At 39.4% G+C, this 27,992-nt stretch overlaps 1 protein-coding gene and 1 long non-coding RNA gene across 14 annotated transcripts in view; one reads left to right on the top strand and one right to left on the bottom strand.

Annotated features, from left to right (window-relative positions):
• LOC145524161 (uncharacterized) lies at positions 1–23,349 on the bottom strand. Its single transcript, XR_014067265.1, has 5 exons — positions 22,991–23,349; positions 4,164–4,209; positions 3,912–3,993; positions 2,569–2,650; positions 1–637 (listed from the first exon to the last, which is right to left on the bottom strand). It is a non-coding gene; the product is annotated as an uncharacterized LOC145524161 (long non-coding RNA).
• Positions 21,376–27,992, top strand: part of NAMPT (nicotinamide phosphoribosyltransferase) — a 74,086-nt gene continuing 67,469 nt past the window's right edge. For 7 of the 13 annotated variants that reach the window (XM_081535922.1, XM_081535920.1, XM_081535930.1 and 4 more), the window contains exon 1: positions 21,376–21,734. In XM_081535922.1, the coding sequence (XP_081392048.1) occupies positions 21,597–21,734 (138 nt within the window). In that variant the 5' untranslated portion in view covers positions 21,376–21,596. Of the gene's footprint in view, positions 21,735–22,309; positions 22,474–27,992 lie in introns of those variants that run through there. The other 6 variants (XM_081535926.1, XM_081535928.1, XM_081535927.1 and 3 more) reach the window with 2 other exon arrangements.

The following is a 27,992-nucleotide window of genomic DNA, read 5'->3' as shown; positions in this document are numbered from 1 at the left end:
TGTTCCAATAAAACTTTATTGATAAGAACTGGTGACAGGGTGGGTTTGGCCTGAGGACCAGTTTGCTGACCCCTGCCCCAAGCTCAGGACCCACAAATACAAGGAACACAATTGGGCGAGAATACAAAACATCGCAATAAAAAGAGCTGGACCAGGGAAAAACCTTTCAGCATGGTTTTCCCCACTCTACACTGAGCAGTGGGCAGCAGTGGCATTTCTCTAGTCCTATAGAATTCATGACATGTTCCAAACTGTCTTTTTTGTTTTCTGTTACATTTGAACACAGTCACATTTGGCTGACTGTAGAATTCTGGTTTAAAAATAATTTTCCCTCAGAACTAGAGACACTGTTCTGTTGTCTTTCAGTATCTTATATTGATGCTGGAAATTTTTTCTCTGATATTCTGCTTCATATTTTTTTGTCAGTAACATCTTTTTTCTCTGGGAACATCTTGGATTTTCTCTTGATCTTCATACAGAAAAGAAAAATCCACAAGAAAGAATAGTGTATTGGAAGCATAAATATCAGGATAGGATCCAATAATATGAATATATTAAATTTCTTTGTCAATAAACAGGAAAAAAAAAACTTCATTTAAAAAAAATCCAGTCGTATGCTTTTTCGTAAGAGACATAGCTGAAACAAAATGATCCCAAATAACTGAAATAAAGTTTTCAGAAAAAAGATATTCAAAGTATGCTAATAAGAAGGAAGCCAATATGGTGATATTAATTTCACATGCATTAATTTCCAGATGAAAAATTTTTAATTTGGAAAAAGAAATATTTTATATTGATGAAAATAACAAGCTACAAAAACAGAACAGTCAAAAATTTCACCTGACATAACTTTGAAAGCATAAAATAAAAATATTAATGTTAAAAGAAATTGACAAATGCTTAAACGCAGTGGGAAACTCATTAAATGTATCAGAAATTGATAGATCAAGTAAACAGAACTTAAGAAAGAATGAAAAGAATTTGAATAATATAATTAACAATCAAAAATACATTTAACTCCCCTCAAAAAAAAGCATGCACCTTGTTTTCAAACACCAATGAAATAGCTACAAAAATTGAACATAAACCCAGTCAAAGAGAAATATCTCAAATCTAAGAAACTCTTGAAAACAGAAATCATAATCTTGATTCTGATATCAGTGAAAAAAAATTAGATGACAAAAACACATATGGTGTTTCCTCTTAAATAGAAAATGAAAACTAAAATTACAAACTACTTTTAAATAAACTAAAAGTGAGAAAAAAGTTACCTAAAACTTAAGTAATATACCCAAAGTAATACGCAGGGTATAATGTACTAGTTTAAATAATATATTAAAAAATGGGAATGATTAAAAATAAATTAACTCAAAACACTAGAAAAAGAAAAAATAACTCAAAGAAAGTAAAAGCAAGTGATTAATAAAGCACTAATGTAAAAAATAAGCTTTGTGGGTTTTTTTTTTTTTAACATTAGTGAGTTTGAGCAAGCTCCAGGAGTTGGTGATGGACAGGGAAACCTGGCATGCTGCAGTCCATGGGGTTGCAAAGAGTCAGACACAACTGAGAGACTGAACTGAACTGAGTGTAAAAAATATTAAACAATATAACTTTTTCTACATAATTACAAGTTATTTCCTTAAAAGAGCAATGAAACAGATCTTTGTCAAGTATGACGACAAAAGAGAAACACTAAATAAACAACATAAGGAAGAGAGGCAACTTTAGAGATGGAGATTTGTTTTAACTTTTGGAGGTTACTAAAGACCAATATCTCTGTGAATGAATAATCTTGTTGGGAAATATACATAACAAAACTTTTAAAGGGAGACAGAGGGAAAAAACTACATAAGTGAAAAGACACAAAAGAAAGGTAGAAGCTATCCAAAAATTTATGCAAAAGAAAAAGTGCTCTGGGGGAAGATGACAGTAGTAGCCTAGCATTAAATATCCCCAAATCCCTCCCAAGAAACAAAGCAACTAGGATAGAGTTGAAATCTGCAGGAGGAGTAGGAATTAACTAGGTAAACTTGGGGAGGAGAAAAAGGCATCTGGGAAAGAGGAATAATTTATACAAATACCCTGAGACAGAACAGATCATGGCATATACTGGGAACTGACAGAAAGCCAAAATGCCCTTTGTGATCCCCATCTCTTGAATGTGGGTGGGAACTAGGCTTGCTTCCAACTAATAGAACATGGCAAAGGTAACAAAGATGGACCTAATTTCCATGTGCTGTTTTCATTCCATAAGATGACTGTGCAAACCATCTAGGTGTAGGAGAGTCTCTCTCCCTGCTGACTTTGAAGAAGCAAGCAGCCATATTGGGAACAAAGGTAAAAGGGACAGGAAGTAAGGGTAGCTTCCAGCGAATGGCAGATTAAAAAACTGAAATCCTAGAGATCAAACTGGTGGTCACCAGAGGGGAGGGCTGTGGGGGTGGTGAGAAAGGGGAATTGGATTAAGAGATACAAACTTCCTGTTATAAATAGTTTAAAAGTTATAAAATAAAGCCATTGGAATATTATGTACAGCATAACAAATATAGGCAATAATATTGCTAATACCTCTGTATGGTGACAGATGATAAGTAGGCTTCTCATGGTCATCTCATAATGTATAAAAAATACTGAATCATATGTTACACACCTGAAAGTAACACAATACTTTAAGTCAGTTATACTTCAATAGAAAAAAAAAAACCTCAGCATTAAAAACATGATTCATAAATTTAATAAAAAAACAAAAAATAAAAAATAAAAACATGATTCTTTATAGTTTGAATTAATTGAACTCACTACTTTGGATATCTTTTTTTTTCTCTTTGCAACAATATAAGGTGAAGAGGAGAATTAAAATTAACACAACCGCTTTTCATATCAATGTAGACAGCTTAAGGAGCTAATCTGGGTGTCAAAACAAATTGTTTTCCCCCAAACAATTGTATGATTTGTATGACAAGTATACTCCATAATTGTAAAATATCTTATTAAATTTCTGTTGTTTGGACCTAATTTGACCGTTTGGGCTTCCCTGGTGGCTCAGATGGTTAAGAATCTGCCTGCAATGCAGGAGGCCTGGGTTCAATCCCGGGGTCAGGAAGATCCGCTGGAGAAGGGAATGGCAACCCACCCCAGTTTTCTTGCCTGGAGAATCCGGTGGACAGAGAAGCCTAGCAGGTTACAACACATGGGGTCGCAAAAGAGACAGACATAACCACAACTGAGCAACTAGCACTTCTAACTTCACCATTTGTTTATTTAACAACTGATTTTGCAGAATTTACGTGAGAAAAAGTTCTCACTGAATAACTCACATGCAAAAATATTGTGTAAAGAATTTCTCTACATGAATAAATAATTTTGATTAACAAATTGTCCTAACTGGGGAAAAAAAAAAAAAACTGAAACCCTCAGTTCGTCAGTGAAAATGGGCAGCTGTCAACAGGCATAGGAACTTGAAAGTGGATCCTTCCTCAGTTGAACCTCCTGTGAGACTGAAACCCTGACCAATTCCTTGAATACAGCATGAGAGAGCATGAAGCTGGGGACCTGGCTAAACCATGGCCAGACTTCTCACCCACAAAAATTGTGAGCTAATAGATGCATGCTGTTTTCAGCTGCTTAACCTGTGGTAATATCATTATGCGATAGATAAATAATTCACAACCAGAACACTAATCATCACTCTTATAAGGGAGGGGATGGTGGAAGTGATGGTGTGTGACTTCTAAGGCTAGATCTTAAAAGGCAATGCAGCCGTTACCTCACTCACTAAAATACTCACTCCGGAAGCTTCAGCCACCATGTAGGCAGTCTGCCTTAAGGCTGACACATGAAAGTTGCCCAACCTAGTGCATGCAGAGAGACCACATGAAAAGGCCTTTGAGATACAGAAAAGCAGGAAATACCCAGTCATCCTCAGTTACTCCAGTCTCTCACTGATTCTGCTCCAGCCTCCAAGAGCACACAGCTTAAGTCCTTCCTGAATTCCTGACCCACAGAAACAGAGAACATTTTTTAAAGCTCAAGACTGATTTTTTAATGCAACAATAGGATAATTAGAACAGATAATCAACTTAATATTGATCTAAGTTGGAGGATATTAGAAAATCAACTCATTATTTTGAAAACTAGTAAATAAAAAAGAATAAAGCACTTACCCAAATAGTTTATGATGGGCAGTTTCCCTCTATAGACATATTTCTGCTAAGAAATGAAAAAGAGTAATTGAATGAATTAATAGAATGAATGACCCCCAAAGGAATTAGTCAATGTAAACATCAAGCTTCAATGACTATCAGACACACAAAAGGAGTGACAGTGAGACATATGTGCCTCCTCGTGGAAGAACATGCCACCTATGAGGTAGTCTTGCCAAGAGACTAAATAAAACACCTAACATTTAAAGGGATAACCAACTGACAGGAAATACAGAGTCTGGAGAAAGACAGTTACCTACATCACAGGAATTCATTCTGCAAAAGCCAGACCTGTGATGCCCAATGCTGTTGCTACAAGTCACACGTGACACTTGAGCAATTAAGTGCAAATTAAGAAGTGACATAAGTATAAAATACAACACTGAATTTGTGTCCCAAGTAAGAATGTAAAATAATAATTTCATATTGATTACATGTTGAAATGATAGTATTTTGGATATATTAGATTAAATAAAATCTTTTATTTAAAAATATTTTACCTCTTTTTATATTCCTTATTGTGGCTTCTGGAAAATTAAAAGTTACACTTGTGAATCTCATTTTATTTCTGTTGGATAACACTAATTCAGACCACAGGAAACTATATGACAACCTAATTTCCTCAACAAGCAAGTTGAAAGGAAAAAAGATGCAAAAGTAAAACAAGATTAAAACAGACTTTGAAAATATATCAGACAATTGCAACATGTGGACTTTATTTGTTACTTTTATTTTTAATTTTTTGTTGGAGTATAGTTGATTAACAATATTGCCTTAGTTTCAGGTGTACAGCAAAGTAATTGAGTTATACATGTATTCTTTTTCAGATTCTTTTCCCATTTAGGTTATTACAGAATATTAAGCAGAGTTCCCTGTGCTCTACAGTAGGTTCTTGTTGATTATCTATTTTAAATATAGAAATGTGCATATGTCAGTCCCAAACTCCCAATTTATCCCTTCTCTGCCTCCTTTCCCTTTGGTAACCATAAGCTTGTTTTCCAAGTCTGTGAATCATAAGTCTGCAATATCATATGATATTTGTCTTTGTCTGACTTACTTCACTTAGTATGATGATCTCCAGGTCCATCCATGTTGCTGTAAATGGCATTATTTCATTCTTTTTAATGGCTGAGTAGTATTTTATTGTATGCACTGTCTTCTTTATCCATTCATCTATCAATGGACATTTAGGTTGCTTCCATGTCTTGACTGTTATGGTTTGTTTGTCTGTTTGTTTGTTTGTTTTTTACTATGCTGGGTCTTCTCTGCTGTGTTTGGGCCTTCTCTAGTTGTGGCTAGCAGCGGCTACTCTCTAGTTGTGGTGCACAGGCTTCTTATTATGGTGGCTTCTCTTGTTGTAGAGCACGGGCTCAAGGGAGCACGAGCTTCAGTAACTGTGGTGCACTGGCTTAGCTGCCTCCCAGCATGTGGGATCTTCCCAGACCAGGGATCAAACCCATGTCTCCTGCATTGCCACATGGCTTCTTAACCACTGGCAACCAGGGAAGCCTTGTCTTGACTATTGTAAACAGCGCTTCAATGAATATAGAAGTACATGAATCCTTCCAAACCATCGTTTTCTCTGGATATATGCCCAGAAGTGGAATTGCTGAATCGTATGTTAGCTCTCTTTTAAAGAACCTCCATACTGTTCTCCGTAGCAGTTGTACTAATTTACATTCCCACAATCAGTGTAGGAGAGTTCCCTTTTCTCCACTCCCTCTCCTGCATTTATTGTTTGTAGACTTTTTGATGATGGCCATTCTAGGTGGTGTGAGGTGATATCTCGTTACAGTTTTGATTTGCATTTCTCTAAAAATTAGCAATGTTGAGCATCTTTTCAGGTGCCTTTGGCCCTTTATATGTATATTTTGGAGAAATGTCTATTTAGGTCTTCTGCCGATTTTTTGATTTGGTTGTTTATTTTTTTTGATACTGAGCTGTTTGTAGATTTTAGAGACAAATCCCTTGTTGGTCACCTTGTTTGAGAATATTTTCTCCCATTCTGTGGACTGTCTTTTCATTTTGTTTTTGGTTTCCTTTGCTGTGCAAAAAATGTTGAGTTTAATTATGTCCTATTTGTTTATTTTTGTTTTTATTTTCATTACTCTAGGAGACAGATCAATAAAGATATTGCTGCAATATGCCAAAGAGTGTTCTTCGTATGTTTTCTTCTATGAATTTTATAGTTCAGATCTTACATTCAGGTCTTTAAACTAGTTAGAGTTTATCTTTATGTATGGTGTTAAAGAATGTTCTAATCTCATTCTTTTACGTATAGCTGTCCAGTTTTCCCAGCACCATTTATTGAAGAAACTGTCTTTTCTCCATTTAGTCTTGTCAAAGGATTGTTGTAGATTAATTGACCATAGTTGGGTGGGTTTATTTCTGTGTTTTGTATCCTGCTCCATTGATCTGTATTTCTTTTTTGTGCCAGTAGTATACTGTTTTGATGACTGCAGTTTTGTAGTATAGATGTGAACCTTATTTGTGATTAAAACAGACAAATTGTAAAATGTGATATGAGACAATTGGAAATATGAGCACTAGTTTAATTATATTAAGGAATGTATTCAAATAGTCAAGGCATTATTGTCATTCAAAGAATAATATTCTTTGGAATATTCAAGGAATATATTCAAAGAATTATTGTTATGTTTTGTTTGATTAAGGTACTGTGGTATGTTTTCATAGAGTTTTTAATCTCTTAGCAATTCATATTGGAATATTTATACATGAGATCATATAGCATCTAGAATTTACTTTGAAATAATATTCAAAATTCAAATATACTTCATTTTTTGCCCTCTGCTTTATTGAAATTCACAAAACCTTTTACAAACCAAAGATTTGTGACAATCCTGTGTTGTTAAATGATTAGCATTTTTAGCAATTAAGTATTTTTAAATTAAGGTATATACTTTTTTTAGGTAAAACGCTACTGCACACTTGAGGAACTACTATATAGTGTGAATGTTACTTTTATATGTATTGGAAAACCAAAATATTCATGTGACTTACCTTATTGCTGTGGTCTGGAATGGAACCTACAGTATCCCTGAAGTATGCTATACTAGATTTAACAAGATTGACCCTCAGTTGACAATTGTTAAAGCTGGGTGATGGGAGCGTTAAGTTTCATTATGTCATCCTCTCTACTTTTTTATGTTCGAATTTCCCCGTAATACAAAAGTTATTTAAAAAAAAACCAACAATGAAAATGCATCAGGCCAAATCCTTTCACAGAAGAATTCTAACAGGAAACTATTATGTTTTATAAATTTTCTAGAACATCAGAAAAGATGCAAAGCTTCTGAACTCCTTCTTGGATACAAGTATAACTCTAATATAAGAAGCAGACAAGGATATAGTATTAAAAAAGAAAACTCTAGGCTAATATCATTCCTGAACATACAGGTGAAAGTCACGTATAGTGAAAGAACATACACATATAAGAGTAGCAAATTGAATATGGCAATGTATTAAAGAATAATGCAGCATGAGCAAGGTAGGTTTATTCTGGGTAAACATGGTCAGTTCAACATAGAGAAATCACTCTGTGTAATTTATAGCACTGAAAGATTAAAGGAGAAAATAGTATTTTAGAAAAGTCAGTGCTCATTCATGTTAAAAAACAAGTTTATAGCAAACCAGAACGTAAAAATCAACTTACACTTTTTACCCTAGATACTTCTGAATTCTATAAATGTTTAAGATAACTTATGTGTTCAATACTTGCTTGATTTTTAAAAGTTTGTCATGTACAAAAGTTATATGATCAAATTTATGACATAATTTTCCAGCTCTCCACTTTTATATTTCTAGCAGCACAGCATTTGTTGCAAGACCAAAAATAATATGAACTTCAATTAGATAAATAAATATGATCTGTATAAATTTATTTCCTATTTTATTTTTAACACACATCCATATACTAATTGGAATTCAAAGACCATGGGACATGTATGCCCTCCCATATTATGTAAGTCATCATATTTCAGTAGATTCACACACATCATTAATTAGTTTGAGTGATTTCATTGAGAAGAACCTTGTGAATTCTTAGTAGTAAATGTAATGGTTCTGGCACACAGCTTTAAAGTCATTCTTAAAACTTAAATGTTGTTGGCACATGAAGGACTACCCTTCAATAACCAGAATGTGGAAGTAGAATAAGGAAAAAGTCATCTTCTGAAAGTGAAAATAGAATGTTATTATAACACAATAGCTGAAGAGAGAGCTTACAAATGTGCTGTTGGTAGAATTGGAAAATGACCAATCTCTGTGTCAGGAAGACATGGTTCAAATGCCACTAATGTAAAATGAAACTGTTCCTTCTCTCCAACGGCATTGTAGCTTGCCCGGCACATTGAAATGGTACCTGTGGAATTTGTCACTGTTTTCTGATTCTCTCCAAGAGGAGACTATGTTGATTCTAGAAAACCAAATGCTCTAATCTGGATAAAAAATATCCCCAGAATAAAGAAAGCTACTGTCCCAGACTTAGATGACTTAATGGAGACATCTTTTGAGAGCTTCTAACACTGTGTCCTATTCTGTATCAAGCCAATTATAAATATATAAACTGGTTTTCAGAGGAAAACTACTGTACAGATAACAGGATCCCATTGTCAAGTCAGGTTTATTTCATATGGCAGTTTATTAAATTTTCCCTTCCAGAAACCAATCTATTGTTTGTCAGTTTAGTTAGTGTTTCACAGTCCTCTGTAGGTTGATCATCTTTGAGCAGCCTGATGGTACTATTTCTGGACCAGCTCTAGTGTTAACACCATGAAGATACCTGTAAGCTATTTTTTTACATGAAGAAAATAGTAGCTTCTCTTTTGCCTCTCTTTCAGTTTGCAATAGATATATATTCTCAAAAGAAAAAAATCAATAATAAATATCCATCTTACTAATATTTATTTAAGCCTTTGTGTGGATCACAATAAACTGGAAAATTCTGAAAGAGATGGGAATACCAGATCACCTGACCTGCCTCTTGAGAAATCTGTATGCAGGTCAGGAAGCAACCTTCCACCCCCTACACCTGCCCAGAAGACTTATCACCCCCTGTCCAGAAACCTTTCACAAACCCCCTATAAATATGGAGCCCCCCTGATCCCTCTGGGTGCTCAGCCTGATTGTTAGGCCCAGAAGACTTATCACCCCCTGTCCAGAAACCTTTCACAAACCCCCTATAAATATGGAGCCCCCCTGATCCCTCTGGGCGCTCAGCCTGATTGTTAGGCCGACTGTCACCCCTCCTTGCCTGAATAAAGGTAACCTACTTCCGTTGAGGTCATCTTTCCTTTTCTGCCTCACCCGAACTATACCCTACAGTCCAGACTGAGATAAACTTTAAGGTAGATAACAGGTGGATTCTTCCTGTTCCAAGGCAGATGGAACTGTGAAATAATAGATTCGGACTTTCTTTGGAGAAAACACTCTCACCCCGGTGTCATGGGAAAAACAAGAGGGATAATGGTTAAATGAAGAAAAGAAACTAAATCTGTTTTTACTGGTGTCACTAGCCAACATTTGTGAAATATAACCATTGGGTCTTACAGTGTATCTGGCCGAGGTGTCAGTGTCACAAAGACCAAACAAAGTAGAGATGGGAGGTGTAGATCTCTTTTTCTGGAAAAGGAAGTCGGTCTTTTTGGTTTAGTTTTAAAATGGAAGGTACTGAATTAGGTTTGCATGCTAAAAAGTCAGCAAAAAGGAGGCATTTGAAAGTTTAGAAGAAAGGGTGATGACTAACAGGAATGGGATCTAAGGATATGGGGGGGCAGGGTGGTGAGGGGGGAAGGGGTTGGGTCCAGAGAACAGGTTATGGAGATTAACCTGGGGTAGAAGGAGAGGCACCTTTTCCTTCAGCCTGGAGAAAAAAGATGTGTGGAAGCCTATATCTGTCAGGTTCAACCTAGTTATGCTTCAGTTCAGTTCGGTTCAGTTCAGTTGCTCAGTCGTGTCCAACTCTTTGCGACCCCATGAATTGCAGCACGCCAGGCCTCTCTGTCCATCACCAACTCTTGGAGTCTACCCAAACCCATGTCCATCGAGTCGGTGATGCCATCCAACCATCTCATCCTCTGTCGTCCCCTTCTCCTCCCGCCCCCAATACTACCCAGCATTAGGGTCTTTTCCAATGAGTCAACCCTTCGCATAAGGTGGCCAAAGTATTAGAGTTTCAGCTCCAACATCAGACCTTCCAATGAACACCCAGGATTGATCTCTTTTAGGATGGATTGATTGGATCTCCTTGCAGTCCAAGGGACTCTCAAGAGTCTTCTCCAACACCATAGTTCAAAAGCATCAATTCTTCGGCCCTCAGCTTTCTTCACCGTCCAACTCTCACATCCATACATGACCACTGGAAAAACCATAGCCTTGACTAGACGGACTTTTGTTGGCAAAGTAATGTCTCTGCTTTTCAATATGCTATCTAGGTTGGCCATAACCTTCCTTCCAAGGAGTAAGCGTCTTTTAATTTCATGGCTGCAGTCACCATCAGCAGTGATTCTGGAGCCCAAAAAAGTAAAGTCTGACACTGTTTCCACTGTTTCCCCATCTATTTCCCATGAAGTGATGGGACCAGATGCCATGATCTTAGTTTTCTGAATGTTGAGCTTTAAGCCAACTTTTTCACCCTCCTCTTTCACCTTCATCAAGAGGCTCTTTAGTTCTTCTTCACTCTGCCATAAGGGTGGTGTCATCCGCATATCAGAGGTATTGATAATTCTCCCAGCAATCTTGATTCCAGCTTGTGTTTCTTCCAGCCCAGCGTTTCTCATGATGTACTCTGCATATAAGTTAAATAAGCAGGGTGACAATATACAGCCTTGACGTACTCCTTTTCCTATTTGGAACCAGTCTGTTGTTCCATGTCCAGTTCTAACTGTTGCTTCCTGACCTGCATACAGGTTTCTCAAGAGACAGGTCAGATGGTCTGGTATTCCCATCTCTTTCAGAATTTTCCACAGATTATTGTGATCTACACAGTCAAAGGCTTTGGCATAGTCAATAAAGCAGAAATAGATGTTTTTCTGGAACTCTCTTGCTTTTTCGATGATCCAGCAGATATTGGCAATTTGATCTCTGGTTCCTCTGCCTTTTCTAAAACCACCTTGAACATCTGGAAGTTCACGGTTCACGTATTGCTGAAGCCTGGCTTGGAGAATTTTGAGCATTACTTTACTAGCTTGTGAGATGAGTGCAATTGTGTGGTAGTTTGAGCATTCTTTGGCATTGCCTTTCTTTGGGATTGGAATGAAAACTGACCTTTTCCAGTCCTGTGGCCACTGCTGAGTTTTCCAAATTTGCTGGCATATCGAGTGCAGCACTTTCACAGCATCACCTTTGAGGATTTGAAATAGCTCAACTGGAATTCCATCACCTCCACTAGCTTTGTTTGTAGTGATGCTTTCTAAGGCCCACTTGACTTCACATTCCAGGATGTCTGGCTGTAGGTGAGTGATCACACCATTGTGATTATCTGGGTCGTGAAGATCTTTTTTGTACAGTTCTTCTGTGTATTCTTGCCACCTCTTCTTAATATCTTCTGCTTCTGTTAGGTCCATACCATTTCTGTCCTTTATCGAGCCTATCTTTGCATGAAATGTTCCTTTGGTATCTCTAATTTTCTTGAAGAGATCTCTAGTCTTTCCCCATCTGTTGTTTTCCTCTATTTCTTTGCACTGATCGCTGAGGAAGGCTTTCTTATCTCTCCTTGCTATTCTTTGGAACTCTGCATTCAGATGGGAACATCTTTCCTTTTCTCCTTTGCTTTTCGCTTCTCTTCTCTTCCCAGCTATCTGTAAGGCCTCCTCAGACAGCCATTTTGCTTTTTTGCATTTCTTTTCCATGGGGATTTTCTTGATCCCTGTCTCCTGTACAATGTCACGAACCTCTGTCCATAGTTCATCAGGCACTCTGTCTATCAGGTCTAGTCCCTTAAATCTATTTGTCACTTCCACTGTATACTCATAAGGGATTTGATCTAGGTCATACCTGAATGGACTAGTGGTTTTCCCTACTTTCTTCAATTTAAGTCTGAATTTGGCAATAAGCAGTTCATGATCTGAGCCACGGTCTGCTCCTGGTCTTGTTTTTGCTGACTGTATAGAGCTTCTCCATCTTTGGCTGCAAAGAATATAATCAATCTGATTTCAGTGTTGACCATCTGGTGATGTCCACGTGTAGAGTCTTCTCTTGTGTTGTTGGAATAGGGTGTTTGCTATTACCAGTGCGTTCTCGTGGCAAAACTCTATTAGCCTTTGCCCTGCTTCATTCTGTACTCAGTAACAGCCTCCAAAAGCATCACAAGTTTACAAAGAGAAAATGACTTCTCACCCCCACTACACATCCAGAGCCTGTTTGCTCTGATTTGGTTCTGTGTCACTCACATTTCAGGATTTAGGCTTGTGGCTCAGTGCCTGTCTGGAATCCTGCAGTATTCGTGGCAGAAAGAAAAGAGAGAAAGGCAACCACACCTGAGTTCTTAAAGTTTCTGCAGGGAAGTGGTGCACATCAGCTCAGTCCACATTTCATGGCTAAAAACTCCTTTGGTCATGGCTGAGTTTAATAGGATGAGAATAAAGAAGAGGGACTTTAAATATGGGTGAACAATGCAATAACAAGGGGCTTTGAACATGGGCAAGCGATATAATCTACCTCCCCATCCATCCTGCTTTTGTTGGTAATAGAAATAGCTCCATTCAGTCAATAACTATTTACTAAATCCCTGCTATGCCCCTGGCACTACACGTGGCTCTGAGAATAGACCTCTAAAATAAACCAGATCTCTTCTCTTAAAAGCTATTATAGTATAGGGAGTTCCTACTGATGGCTTGCTTTTTGTTACATATCATCTACTAAGAGGGAGAGAGTTGTTTTGGGTTAAGAAGTTTGAGGAGAGAGGTAAACATTTCCAAAAATGCTGAGCAAAATGGGAAAGAATGCTGAATGGGGGGAATAAAAGGATTGTCAGGCAGCATCACATTGTTCTGTTCTAGATGATAGATTCATGGTGATGTGATGTTTCCTATTGGTGCTCAGCAGCCTGAATACTCTAAGGGCAAAAACAGTAAGTTTCTGGGGGCCAGCTAGGAAATAAGGGAGCCAGAGATGATGTTGACAGTAGAAGGAATGGGCCTAGGTCTAGATAAGGAGGAAAGTGAAGTCCTTTTGGGCAAATGCTGAGCAACAAAGCTCTAGGAGGAAGAGTGAGTGAGTGAACTAGAAAGGCAGGATATACTGACCAGAGGAAACAAGGCTACAATTTAAGGTTTCACAGGTGGAGCAGTTCTTGGTACAGAAAAAGTCCAGGGTGTGGACATTGGGTTGGGGCCAGTTGATTTTTTTTTTTTTTTAACATTTTAGTGTGACAGCTAAATGGGCCTCTTTTTTTTTTTTTTTTTAATTGGAGTATAGTTGCTTTATAATGTTGTGTTAGTTTCTGCTGTTCAGCAAAGTGACTCAGCCATGGGGCTGGTTGATCTTTATTCAGGCCTTCATTGTTTCCCAGAAATTGTTCTTGCACTTAAGACTCATATCCATATGCAGTTTTATCTTGATGTAACAATCCAACGCTTAATATACTGGGGATAATGAATTAACTACCTATATTGTTTTATTTCCCCCAACTCCAGAACCCAGTCATTTCACAGCTGCTTTGGAAAAGAACAAAGGAAAATGTAACATTTCCTTATGAAGTCTTCATACTTATTTGTACATAACTATGTATACATGCTGTGCTTAGTCGCTCAGTCGTGTCCGACTCTTTGTGACTCCATGGACTGTAGCATGCCAGGCTCATCTATCCATGGGGATTCTCCAGGCAAGAATACTGGAGTGGGTTGCCATGCCCTCCTCCAGAGGATCTTCCCAACCCAGGGATCGAACCCACATGTCCAGCATTGCAGGCTTATTCCTAACCAGTTGAGCCACCAAGGAAGCCTGGTGTTTATATATTCTTATTTAACTTAATCATATTGGAACTGATTCCTTTTCCTGCTTCCTACACAATAGCAAAAAACTCCTTTTGACATCAAGTTTCTATAAATGTTCAGCAAATTCAACAACTATCCTTTCTTTTTATAAAAAAAGTTTTATTGGAATATAGCTGATTTATGATGTTGTGTTAGCTTCAGGTGTACAGCAAAGTGAATCAGTTATATGTATACATATATTCACTATTTTTTAGGTTCTTTCCCCATATAGGTCATTACAGAGTATTGACTAGAGTTCTCTGTGTTACACAGTAGGCCTTTATTAGTTATTTTATATGTAGTAGTATGACTATGTCTATTCCAAACTCCCAATTTATCCCTCCCTCCTCCTCTTCCCCCAGTTACCATAAGTTTATTTTCTAAGTCTGTGACTCTATTGCTGTTTTGTAAATAGATTTCTTTGTACAATTTTTTTTTAAGAAACCACATATAAGTGATATCATATGTTATTTGTGTTTGTCTGACTTTCTTCACTCAGTATGATAATATCTAGGTCCATCCATGTTGCTGCAAGTGGCATTATTTCATTCTTTTTTATGACTGAGTAATATTTGATTGTATGTATGTACCACATCTTCTTTATCCATTCCTCTGTCCATGGACATTTAGGTTGCTTCTATGTCTTGGCTATTGTAAATAGTGCTGCAATGGATATTGAGGTACATGTATCCTTTCAAATTATGGATTTCTCCAGGTATATGCCCAAGATTGAGATTGCTAGACCATATGGCAGTTCTTCATGTAGTTTTTTAAGGAATATCCATACTGTTCTCCTTAGTGGCTGTACCAATTTACATTCCCACCAACACTGTAGGAGAGTTCCCTTTTCTTTACCCTCTCCAGCATTTATTGTTCATAGATATTTTTGACGATGGCCATTTGACTGGTATAAGGTGGTACTTTACTGTAATTTTGATTTGCATTTCTCTAATAATTAGTGGTGCTGAGCTTTTTGGCCTTTTTTTTTTTTTGAGCTTTCATGGGCTTTTTGGCCATCTGTATGTCTTCTTTGGAGAAATGTCTACTTAGGTCTTCTGCCCATTTTTTGATTGGGTTGTTTGTTCTTTATATTGAGCTGCATAAGATGTTTGTATATTTTGGAGATTAATCCTCTGTTTTTCACTTCATTTGCAAATATTTTCTCCCATTCTGTGGGTTGTCTTTTTATTTTATGGTTTTCTTTGCTGTACAAAACTTTTTAAGTTTAATTAGGTTCCATTTGTTTATTTTTGGTTTTATTTTCATTATTCTAGGAGGTGGATAAAAAATGATATTGCTGCAATTTACATCAGAGAGTATTCTATTTTTTCATATAGGAGTTTTATAGTGTCAAGTCTTACATTTAGGTCTCTAATCCATTTTGTGTTTATTTTTGTCTCTGGTGTTAGAGAATGTTCTACTTTCATACTGTCCAGTTTTCCCAGCACCACTTATTAAAGAGACTGTTTTTTCCTCCTCTGTATATTCTCACTTCCTTTGTCATAGATTAGTTCACCATAGGTGCATGGGTTTATCTCTGGACTTTCTCTTCTGTTACATTGATCTATGTTTCTGTTTTTGTGCCAGTACCGTAATGTTTTGATTACTATAGCTTTGTAATATAGTCTGAAATCAGGATACCTGATTTCTCTCACTCTGTTTTTCTTTCTCAAGATTGCTTTGGCTATTTGGGGTCTTTTGTGTTTCCATACAAATTCTGATTTTTTTTGTCCTAACAACTATCCTTTCTCTAAGGAGAACAAAATGGTGCTTATCTCCCAATCCTGTAAAGTAAAATGGGAACATGGAAATAGAAACATAAGAAAACAAAATGGGAAAGAGAGAGGAAATATTTTAAATGACTTCAAGAAAACCTGTCTTTAGTTTTCTTGAGGTACAATTTATACACAATAAAATTCATCACTTTTATGATGAATTCAATTAATTCATCACAGAATTCAATTAATTCTGACATATGTAAACAGTTATATAGTTATTAGCACACATGTCATTTCCTTCATCCCAAAAGTTTCCTCATGCTCCTTTGCAGTTGACTTCCTTTAGCCTCAGGCTCTGACAAGAACTGATCTGCTTTCTTTCACACTAGTTTTGCCTTTCCTAGAGTTTTATATAAATTAAATCATATAGTATGTAGCCTTTCACATTTAACTTCAAGAAAACCTTATATATGAAAACAGCTGATAGGTTAAGGAAGGCAAGAAAAATAACAAAATAATAAATTTCACCAGTCCAAGTGCCCATTGACTTTAGCTTCATCCTAAGTAATAATTTCCAAGAAACAAACTGAGTTATACTAGTACTAATACTATGTACTAGTTATATTTTGCTAAAACTCATTAAAAATAAATATATAATAATTGATACAAAAATGCATATCTGATTACCACTAATATGCACCTCATATTACCATCAGGGATAAACCTTTCTTAGGAAAGTGCTGCATGGAAAGATCTCAACAGTCTAACAGTCTTATTCTCTCAGTCATTGATTTTGGCCATTGAGTCTGAAAGTGACCATCAGCAAAATTTATAAGTAGTTATGTTATCCAAATTCACACATGTAGCATTATAACATGTACACATTTTCCTTACTTTGTCCAAGAATGTAGTACAGTCAGATCACAAACATACAATAGAAAGTAAACTAGAACACTTTGTAATGGAAGGTCTATGAACAATCCATGTATGTGTGTTAATTCTTCTTGTACGTGAGTTACACTTAACTCTTATCATTTCTATTCTTGTAGACTAAGACTCAGCAGCTTTGTGTGTGTCTTTATGTGATTGTAGCGGATCCAACAAACTGAGTCGTTAAAGAGTGCTTCAAGAGTTGACAGCACTGATAATCAGGTTCATGAAAACCCATGTGTTTCTGTAAATAATGCCTTTTCCTTATGAAATTAGAACTCTGAGGTGTCCCCAAAGGGCCACAGAAGTTTGAATAAGAGAAGGTTCAAGTTTAATTTAAAATTTCATCTTTAACTTTTTTAACAACTGTTGTGGCTTGTAAGGCTGGAGAAAGTTATGAAGCGTGATGGATAACCATTGACAGGAGTTCCAGGTGGGTGTGTCCCACACCTACTTCTCCACTGTTTTACTGAGGTGAACTCAGGTCTGATAAGAATACCTGAGGCAATTTTGAAATACAAAAGTGTACCAAGGCTGAAAAAGTGTTCCAAGGTGTGTGGAAATAGGAGTGGTGCAGGAACACCCATCTTGATCAAATGGATGAGTTGCAGGCCTTTTATAACATTCAGAAGGAAATAAACAAGGAGCTAGATGCCCAATTTACCCTGCTTCGACTAGCTATTTGGATGGAATAGTAGGTTAATCCTGGGTTTTGAACAAAGTCGGGGACTCATTTGAGTCTTTGTTTTTATCATTATTTGTCATGTTGTGGAGACCTATGAGAAACAGTTTTTCAGATCTCCTATGCTACTTGACTGTGGTTCAGATCATGAACTCCTTATTGCCAAATTCAGACTTAAATTGAAGAAAGTAGGGAAAACCACTAGACCATTTAGGTATGACCTAAATCAAATCCCTTATGATTATACAGTGGAAGTGACAAATAGATTTAAGGGACTAGACCTGATAGACAGAGTGCCTGATGAACTATGGACAGAGGTTCGTGACATTGTACAGGAGACAGGGATCAAGAAAATCCCCATGGAAAGAAATGCAAAAAGCAAAATGGCTGTCTGAGGAGGCCTTACAAATAGCTGGGAAAAGAAGAGAAGCAAAAAGCAAAGGAGAAAAGGAAAGATATTTCCATCTGAATGCAGAGTTCCAAAGAATAGCAAGGAGAGATAAGAAAGCCTTCCTCAGCGATCAATGCAAAGAAATAGAGGAAAACAACAGAATGGGAATGATTAGAGATCTCTTCAAGAAAATTAGAGATACCAAGGGAACATTTCATGCAAAGATGGGCTCGATAAAGGACAGAAATGGTATGGACCTAACAGAAACAGAAGATATTAAGAAGACGTGGCAAGAATACACAGAAGAACTGTACAAAAAAGATCTTCACGACCCAGATAATCACGATGGTGTGATCACTCACCTACAGCCAGACATCCTGGAATGTGAAGTCAAGTGGGCCTTAGAAAGCATCACTACGAACAAAGCTTGTGGAGGTGATGGAATTCCAGTTGAGCTATTTCAAATCCTAAACGATGATGCTGTGAAAGTGCTGCACTCAGTATGCCAGCAAATCTGGAAAACTCAGCAGTGGCCACAGGACTGGAAAAGGTCAGTTTTCATTCCAACCCCAAAGAAAGGCAATGCCAAAGAATGCTCAAACTACCGTACAATTGCACTCGTCTCACACACTAGTAAAGTAATGCTCAAAATTCTCTAAGCTAGGCTTCAGCAATACGTGAACCGTGAACTTCCAGATGTTCAAGGTGGTTTTAGAAAAGGCAGAGGAACCAGAGATCAAATTGCCAATATCTGCTGGATCATCGAAAAAGCAAGAGAGTTCCAGAAAAACATCTATTTCTGCTTTATTGACTATGCCAAAGCCTTTGACTGTGTGGATCACAATAAACTGTGGAAAATACGGAAAGAGATGGGAATACCAGACCATCTGACCTGCCTCTTGAGAAACCTGTATGCAGTCAGGAAGCAACAGTTAGAACTGGACATGGAACAACAGACTGGTTCCAAATAGGAAAAGGAGTACGTCAAGGCTGTATATTGTCACCCTGCTTATTTAACTTATATGCAGAGTACATCATGAGAAACGCTGGGCTGGAAGAAACACAAGCTGGAATCAAGATTGCCGGGAGAAATATGAATAACCTCAGATATGCGGATGACACCACCCTCATGGCAGAAAGGAGAAGGCAATGGCACCCCACTCCAGTACTCTTGCCTGGAGAATCCCAGGGACTGCGGAGCCCGGTGGGCTGCCATCTATGGGGTCGCACAGAGTCGGACACGACTGAAGCGACTTAGCAGCAGTAGCAGCATGGCAGAAAGTGAAGAAGAACTAAAGAGCCTCTTGATGAAAGTGAAAGAGGAGAGTGAAAAAGTTGGCTTAAAGCTCAACGTTCAGAAAACTAAGATCATGGCATCTGGTCCCATCACTTCATGGGAAATAGATGGGGAAACAGTGGAAACAGTGTCAGACTTTATTTTGGGGGGCTCCAAAATCACTGCTGATGGTGACTGCAGCCATGAAATTAAAAGACGGTTGCTCCTTGGAAGGAAGGTTATCACCAACCTAGATAGCATATTTAAAAGCAGAGACATTACTTTGCCAGCAAAGATCCGTCTAGTCAAGGCTATGGTTTTTCCAGTGGTCATGTATGGATGTGAGAGTTGGATGATGAAGAAAGCTGAGGGCCGAAGAATTGATGCTTTTGAACTATGGTGTTGGAGAAGACTCTTGGGAGTCCCTTGGACTGCAAGGAGATCCAACCAGTCCATCCTAAAGGATATCAGTCCTGGGTGTTCATTGGAAGGACTGATGTTGAAGCTGAAACTCCAATACTTTGGCCACCTCATGCGAAGAGTTGACTCATTGGAAAAGACCCTAATGCTGGGAAGGATTGGGGGCAGGAGGAGAAGGGGACGACAGAGGATGAGATGGTTGGATGGCATCACCAACTCGACGGAGATGGGTTTGGGTAAACTCCGGGAGTTGGTAATGGTCAGGGAGACCTGGCGTGCTGCGATTCATGGGGTCGCAAAGAGCGGACACGACTGAGCGACTGAACTGAACTGATGCTACTTGATAAATATACTAAATGCTAGCTATTAAATTGTCTTTCAAGGAAGGCCACTTGAAAATGAAATCTCTATTTTGTATTTGGCAATAATTTCATAGTTCTAAATCCTAATTAACTAAAAATTTGTCCTGCTTAACCATGTATTACATATTTGTTTAGTCGCTAAGTTGTGTCCGACTCTTTGTGACCCTGGGACTGTAGCCCACCAGGTTCCTCTGTCCATGGGATTTCCCAGGCAAGAATACTGGAGTGGGTTGCTATTTCCTTCTCCAGGGGATCTTCCTGACCCAGATACTGAACCCACATTTCCTGCATTAGCAGTCTGATACCGCTGATGCCTAATTCTACCTTAGACAAACGGATATTTTCTATTGGTAACATGACTTCATTTTCCTCTTATCCTCTGAAGACTGCTCTGTGTTCAAGTTGCTGCTATGAGTGCAGGCCTTATGACTGTTTCTGCATTTAACAAGCAATGTTAATAGCATATTTACTCGCACTTATATTAAGCGTTTTCACCTTAAAACTGTAAATTCAATCCAAAGACTGAAGCTTAAATTTTATGCTACCATAAACAAAGCCCACTTTGTAATCAGAATTCTATCCCCCCCCACACACACACACATAGAACAATGGTCAGTTATATATACATGGATTCCAGGAAGCTAAGCAAAAAGCATTTGTCATTTAAGTAAACTAGGTTATAGAAATTTTAAATGAATGAATGAAGAAAGGTCCAAATTAAGAGCAAAACCGATCATTTTTCTTCTTTGAATTGTACTTTTTAATGTATTAATAACAGAATCTCCCCAAATAAAATTTTTACTATTTTAATATTAATTTAGTTTTGAAAGTAATTTTTCCTGGTAAACACAAGTGAGGTCAACCAAAAGCCTCGTTTGTTTTAAACCTTGATATTGAAATAATTCTCAGTGCATTAGTATTATTCATTACCTTGGTGAGTGCCTAGGGATACCTCACCACGTCTGTAATCTTTGCCTTTACTGAATCTCCCTATAGATGGAGGCTATTGTCAGGAATCTGTACTAACTCCGGAGACATAGTCTGGACTGAAGTTGCTTTTAATTAAAGAGGCCTCAGTGTTCGGACATTGAATCTCTCTCAATTCACAGCCTCCACCCCCACCCTCCATGAAATGAGATTTCCACTAACTTAAATGACAATTGCAAAGGTCATGTACTAGTTTTCATTAAGTTGGTTTTCCCCTGGTAACCTGTATCTTGTAAAACAATCTTAAAAAAAAAGAAAACAACTATTAATCATGGGGACAAAGGAAATCAGTTTTACGCAAAAATGCAACCACGTATGAGAACAAACGGATGGTCCACGTTTGGCTGAAGTCATCCGACGTCGTCTCATTTGCTTTTGTATTTCCAGGTTGCCAACCCGTTTCCCAAGATTGAGCGATTACAGCGATGACACAAGTCAGTCTCGCACCCTGTCAAAGACTGTAGCCCGTTGCCGATTACTTCTCGGCAAACTAGACTCAACTGGGTCTTGTCCTCTGATTATGTCAGGACTGAATTCAACACCCGAATTTGGGCGCAGGCTATTTTCTCGGCAAAAGTCAAAACATCCTCAAAGGATCAAAGAGCTCAGTCACAGAGGTGGAGGAAAGTGAAGTCGATGCGTCAGATTAAGCAGACCCCTCAGCCCTTATTCCTCAGCGCAGCTCTTCAGATTTTAAAAAGGGTTAGAAGGACCAGGAGAGACACGAGGGATGAAGGCAAAAGGCTCGATCCTGAATCCGAGCCAGAGACAAAGGTGAGGAACTGCGCGAGGGGGACGGGGAGACGGACAGAGGGAGGCTCCTCAGCCCCCAGCCAGTGGCGTGACTTCAGGAGGACTCAGAAAACGGGCCAGGACTGGGTAAGGATAGGAAGGTGCCAGCGGGGCGGGCAAACCGGCTAATCGCAGGAGTGGCGAGGCTAGGAACGCCCCCCTCCCGGCCCCGCCCCCGCCCCCGCCCCGCTGCGTAGAGCCGGGAAATGAACGCCAAGCGGGCGCATGGGTCACGGGCCGGGACGGCCCCTCAGCCTCCGGCTTCCCGGTGTGGGCGTCTCCGAGAAAAGCGCGTGCCTCACGTCCTTCCCACCCCGCCCCCTGCGATCTGCGCACGCGCGGCCTCACCCCCCGCCTCGCGTCCCCAGCGGAGCGATGGGACGGGGGCGGGCAGCCGGGGTGAGGAGGCCGCCGGGAGTCCCTAGATTGCTAGCGTGCTCCGCCTCCGCCGCCGTTCCACCGCCGCCGCTTCCCTCGCCGCGTCACGGCTCCCGGGACCGCCCTCCTCTGGCCCCTCCTACTCGCTCCCTTTCCCCCTCCTCTTACCCTCCCCCTCCGACCGATCGGTGACTTAAGCAACGGAGCGCGGTGAAGCCCATTTTTCTCCTTCCTCGCAGCCGCGCCGGGCAGTCCGCGGCGCGCGGCCCCCACACTCCCGCCCGAGATGAATGCTGCAGCAGAAGCCGAGTTCAATATCCTTTTGGCCACCGACTCATACAAGGTAGAGGCTCGGGGAAGAGAGGGTGCGTCGGGGACCAGCGCGAGGCTGCGGGACGTGGGAGGCCGGGCTGGGGTCGTGGCGCTGGGGAAGCCCGGAGGGAAGGCGCGGCGGCGGCGGCAGCGGGCGGGATAGGGCAGGTGAGGCTGGCGCCGCAGTTGGGGAGGAAGCTGATGGAGCAGGGATGGAGGGATGGACGGCAGGAGGCGGGGCCTGGGGGGGTGCGTGATGGGGCGGTGCGGCGAGGGGTTGAGGCGGGCCCGAACCGATTACCCGCACTCGCCGCCCGGGGCTCCGGGCAGCTTGGGGGGCCGACTGCCGGGGCGTCACTGGGTGAGCTCACGCCTTCCCCAGGAGTGCGGCCTTTTGGCCCTGGGCCCGGCAGGGCCGGCCTTGGTTAGGGCTTGCCTGAGGAGAGCAGGTCAGTTAGGTAACGGCCCCTGGGATTCCGCCGTGGAAAGAGGGAGTCAGGTTTGAAAAGCAGGGGTTTTTCCCGCGGAGCTGAGTCAAACAAGCTCACCCCTTAGTCGGCAGATGTGTCCCTCCTCGAGGAAGGGGTGGGCGAGGTCTAGTAGGGCTGCCGGAGCAGCCAGCCACGTTCCTCTACCGGTGGCCCGGGTGCGGAGGACCCTTATCTATCTGTTCCGGGGAGCCCTGCTCGATTCCCCCGTCCCACTCCCTTGGGCTCGGTTTCAAACTCCTTTGCCTCTGGTGATCACTCACACTCCTCATCCCCTGTTGCAAAGGCTGATCTTCCTTTATTCCATTAGAACCACTTTGTGATTTCTGTGAAAAGGAAAGTGAAACACAAGAAGTTAAAAAAAAAAACTGTAGTTAACCTAGAGAACTTGTTGAGAGGACACAGCGTTCTGTTACTATGGCTATTGGACGCTTGCATGAATGGGTGTCCCGATCATTTTATTTGAAACTCAAATACACTAATAAAGGGAAGAGTGATTAAAGGGAAATTTGGGAAATACCCCTCCCTCAGTTTCCAAATTATATGAAGTAAACTGGATTATACTTTGCTAACAAGCTTTGTTATCCAGGACATCTAAAAAATGACATGTCAGACTGAAAACTCCACTTTCACAAAATAAATTTCAGTTTTTACTTGAGCAGCATGGTAGTTTGGAGTATAGCGATTAAAGCATAATGTTTTCAGTTTTGTTGTTGTTGTTGTTGTTGCTTTTTGTTTTTTCTCTTAAATATTCCAGTAAAGTATTTTGGAGAATCCCATTTTACTTCTCTGTTGAACTATTTTTCCTAGCTAGTTTAAGTTTCTACCTTTGATAACTAAGGTGGGTTATTATTTAAAGTAGAACCAAGTTTCTTTAAGGAGTGGTCTTTTAAATGGAACTTTAAAATGGAAATCTACACAGTTGCAAGGAGATCATAGTGCTATCAAGGATGGTTTACTTGTGCTTCTCTTGTGGTTTCTTAGTTCATGGTATTTTGAGTGTTTTTAATAGTGATTTTAGAATGGTCTCATTCACAGTTTTCTAAAACTTTATCCCCTTAACTAAATCTTTAAAATAATTTTCAAGTTTTTTAATGTATTAATAACAAGAAAGGTAAATTTTAACTTTTAAAAACAAAACAGTGTGCAAGCTTCTTTAGTTTGTGGCTCCTCTAGCTATTATGTATAAGGGATGTAAAATTGCTTTAACATCAGTTTCCTGGGATGAAGGGTAAGAGTGGTTACCCTAAAGTTTTCTAATCTGCTAGCTAGGCATACTTAACAGCACTGTTAGAATTTGTTCCTATTTAATAAAGTTTATTCCTGTCCATTTCAAGTCGGACTGGTTGGTGTATTTATCCCCTTCCTATTATAAAACCTTTTAAGAAGATTATCATCTTAGTAACTAACATATTTCATTTCCCACACTACCTCCCAAGAAAACCCTCAAGAGGATTCAATCAGGTTGATGTTTTATTATACCAGTGGTTTACAACAGTCAGTAAAATAAATAAATTGTGTATTTTACACTTGCAATTTAGTTTTTGAGTTTCATTTTCCTTACATTTTTGGTGGTACTTATAGCCTGTTTATCATTTTTGTTTTTTTTATCTTCTTGGATGAAGAGGAGACAGCAGTGGTAACCTTGAGTCTAGAAGTAGTGAAATTACACTTTTATTTGGAAATTACCTGAGAAGATTATATACACATCCTTATCAGTACTTACATACTGTTGGCCAGTTAAAGTTGGGAGCTAGCAGCTTTGGTTGTATTGGTGGAGCAGAACAGAACAAACTAAATTGTTGATTTGGGTTTTTTGGGGGGTGGGGGAACTGAAGTAAGGATAATTGGCCGTCTAGGCACTCTAGAAAGGTATTTTGCAAGTAGATGGAATAATGTCCAAGCACATGACAACATGTAGAAATTTTGTTTTTGCTTGCATCCTTTCCAGACAGTTCAGGACAATTTGGACTAAAGGTCCAAATATATATTTAAAATATATATTCATTTCTGAAATCTCTTACTTCATTGAACATAACGATGAATGAAGGAAATAGATGAATGTGGTTGTTCCTTATATTTTCATCCTGGGTTCTTGTTACAAATGAAAAGGACACTTAAGTGTTAACCACTTATATTTTCAAAATGGTTTAAAGCAAAATTATCTACTGGGTTATATTTACATTGTGCTAATAAGCCAGCTAAGGAAAGGTGCATTGGGGCTGGCCTTAGCCATTGCGGTGCTAAAAAAGTATTTGGAACATTTTTTTGTAAAGAAAATAAGTCATTTTGTTTTCCCACTTATTTCTGGGATAGCCATTGATCAGTTTCCAACTAAATGAATCAATAAAAGATTCTTTTCTATTCCATCCTTCTTCCCCTTCTATATAGATAATGTCTGTAACAAAATACAGCAGAGAGTAGTTTTAACATTTCTAAACATTCTACCTGTTAGGAGGTTGAAATGGAAGATGTTGTCAATTCAGACTTAGTTGGAAAAAATAAATAACATGCAGCGCAAGAAAGAAATCTCTAAGCAATTTATAGTTTAAGCCACGTCAGACACATAAGTTATGAAATGTGCTGTCCAGTGTGGGTTGCTTCTCAGAAGGTCATTTTAAAGTGGTTAGCTTGAACTCAGCACATTTTTATCCATTAATTCAATAAATATTAGAAACCCATTAGGTATTATAATAGGTCCCATCACTTCATGGCAAATAGATGGGGAAGCAATGGAACAGTGACAGACTGTATTTTGGGGGGCTCCAAAATCACTGCAGATGGTGACTGCAGCCATGAAATTAAAAGACACTTGCTCCTTGGAAGAAAAGTTATGACCAACCTAGTTCAGTTCAGTTCAGTCGCTCAGTCGTGTCCGACTCTGCGACCCCATGAATTGCAGCACGCCAGGCCTCTCTGTCCATCACCAACTCCCGGAGTCTACCCAAACCCATGTTCATCGAGTCGGTGATGCCATCCAACCATCTCATCCTCTGTCGTCCCCTTCTCCTCCCGCCCCCAATCCTACCCAGCATTAGGGTCTTTTCCAATGAGTCAACCCTTCGCATGAGGTGGCCAAAGTATTGGAGCTTCAGCTTCAACATCAGACCTTCCAATGAACACCCAGGATTGATCTCTTTTAGGATGGATTAATTGGATCTCCTTGCAGTCCAAGAAACTCTCAAGAGTCTTCTCCAACACCACAGTTCAAAAGCATCAATTCTTCGGCGCTCAGCTTTCTTCACCGTCCAACTCTCACATCCATACATGACCACTGGAAAAACCATAGTCTTGACTAGACGGACTTTTGTTGGCAAAGTAATGTCTCTGCTTTTAAACATGCTATCTAGACAGCATATTAAATAAGCAGAGACATTACTTTGCCAACAAATGTCCGTCTAGTCAAAGCTATGGTTTTTCCGGTAGTCATGTATGGTTGTGAGAGTTGGAATATAAAGAAAGCTGAGTGCCGAAAAATTGATGCTTTTGAACTGCGGTGTTGAAGAAGACTCTTAAGAGTCCCTTGGCCTGAAGTGAGGTCCAACCAGTCCATCCGAAAGGAAATCAGTCCTGAATATTCATTGGAAGGACTGATGCTGAAGCTGAAACTCCAATACTTTGGCCACCTGATGCGAAGAACTGACTCAATTGAAAAGATCTTGATCCTGGCAGAGATTGAAGGCAGGAGGAGGACGGGACAACAGAGGATGAGATGGTTGGATGGCATCACAGACTTGATGGACATGAGTTTGAGTAAGCTCCGGGAGTGATTGAAGGACGGGGGGGCCTGGCGTACTGCAGTCCATGGGGTCGCAAAGAGTCAGACACGACTGAGCAACTGAACTGAACTGAGGTATTATAAAAGACAAAAGATGTCCATTACAATCTAAGATGGGTGATAGTTGATTTCAGAAAAGTTACAAAAGTCTGTATGATTTATGTATGGTGATTAAGCACCCAAGGTAGCTTTTTGAAAAACAGCTTGCTTCCTCATTAGTGGCAGAATAACAGATCTTACTTGGGCATTTTGGGATTAAAGATTTGGGGCTAGATGACAATCATTCTTATGGGTAAGTTAGTCCTGCCTCAGACTTGAGCTACCCACTGTCTTCCTCTGAGCTGTTCCCTGTTTTTCAAAGTTGCTTCTCCTTCACCACTTCTGGACACTTAAGTATGGTCAAAACGGCTCCAGTGGCAGCCTAAGCCCTGTGAGAAGTGTGGTCCGGCTGCAGTTTGTATGTCAGAGAGCACCTATGCGTTCTTAGGATAGAGTTTTCCCGGTAAGTTTTATATTATGAATTACAGGAAAAACCCAGGCAACAGAAATAAAATCCTATATGTAAATCATGAATATACTTCATAGAAAGACTGGATAAGGCCAGGAATAATTGTAAAGTATCTTGCAAAACAAAAATACCGGAAACTGATAGCCTTTTTGTCAGTTTATGAAATCTCTCTCAAAGGTGTGCCAAGAAAAGGTACAAGTTGCTAGGAATTCTACCAGATTCAAAGGAAGAGGCAGCATAATGATAATGGCTGGTTTTACAATTTCTCCCCTTCACTAAAATAATATAATCCCTAAATCCTTAAATTGTATTTTGATGTTAGTAGTGCTTCAAAAGCCAAATAGCAATGAATCATTTTCTGGAGCAACGGAAGGACAGGGCTTGAGAAATCCTGAATAATATTGAAAAGAAGGAAAAATCCGTTATGATTTTTGCTATTTATGGCTCGTTACCTTTGATAAAGGTAGAGAGTCTTAGCCAATATAAGTGCCTCTTATGAGTGCCTTTAGATATTACACAGGTAACATAGCCTTGTTTGTGACTTTGAGTCTATTACTCCATATGCTCTTATGTACACATGGTGGCGTTGAAATGTTGGCTTGTGATTATTTCTTAGTGATTATAACTGTTAAAGTAGGTTAGTAGTAGTTACCTTTGGTCATGTGATACCAATGTGGGAGGAAAGCTCTTGGAAATACATTATGTCAGCCTTATAGGAAATCTAGAGAAGCTCAGAAGAAAAGTATACTTTGCTCTCACAGAAAAACTCTATGCAA

The sequence above is a fragment of the Giraffa tippelskirchi genome, chromosome 10 (assembly GCF_054371585.1).
Source record: "Giraffa tippelskirchi isolate mGirTip1 chromosome 10, T2T-mGirTip1v1.2.pri, whole genome shotgun sequence".
Lineage (NCBI taxonomy): Eukaryota > Metazoa > Chordata > Mammalia > Artiodactyla > Giraffidae > Giraffa > Giraffa tippelskirchi.
This window is presented reverse-complemented; position numbering and strand designations above follow the sequence as displayed.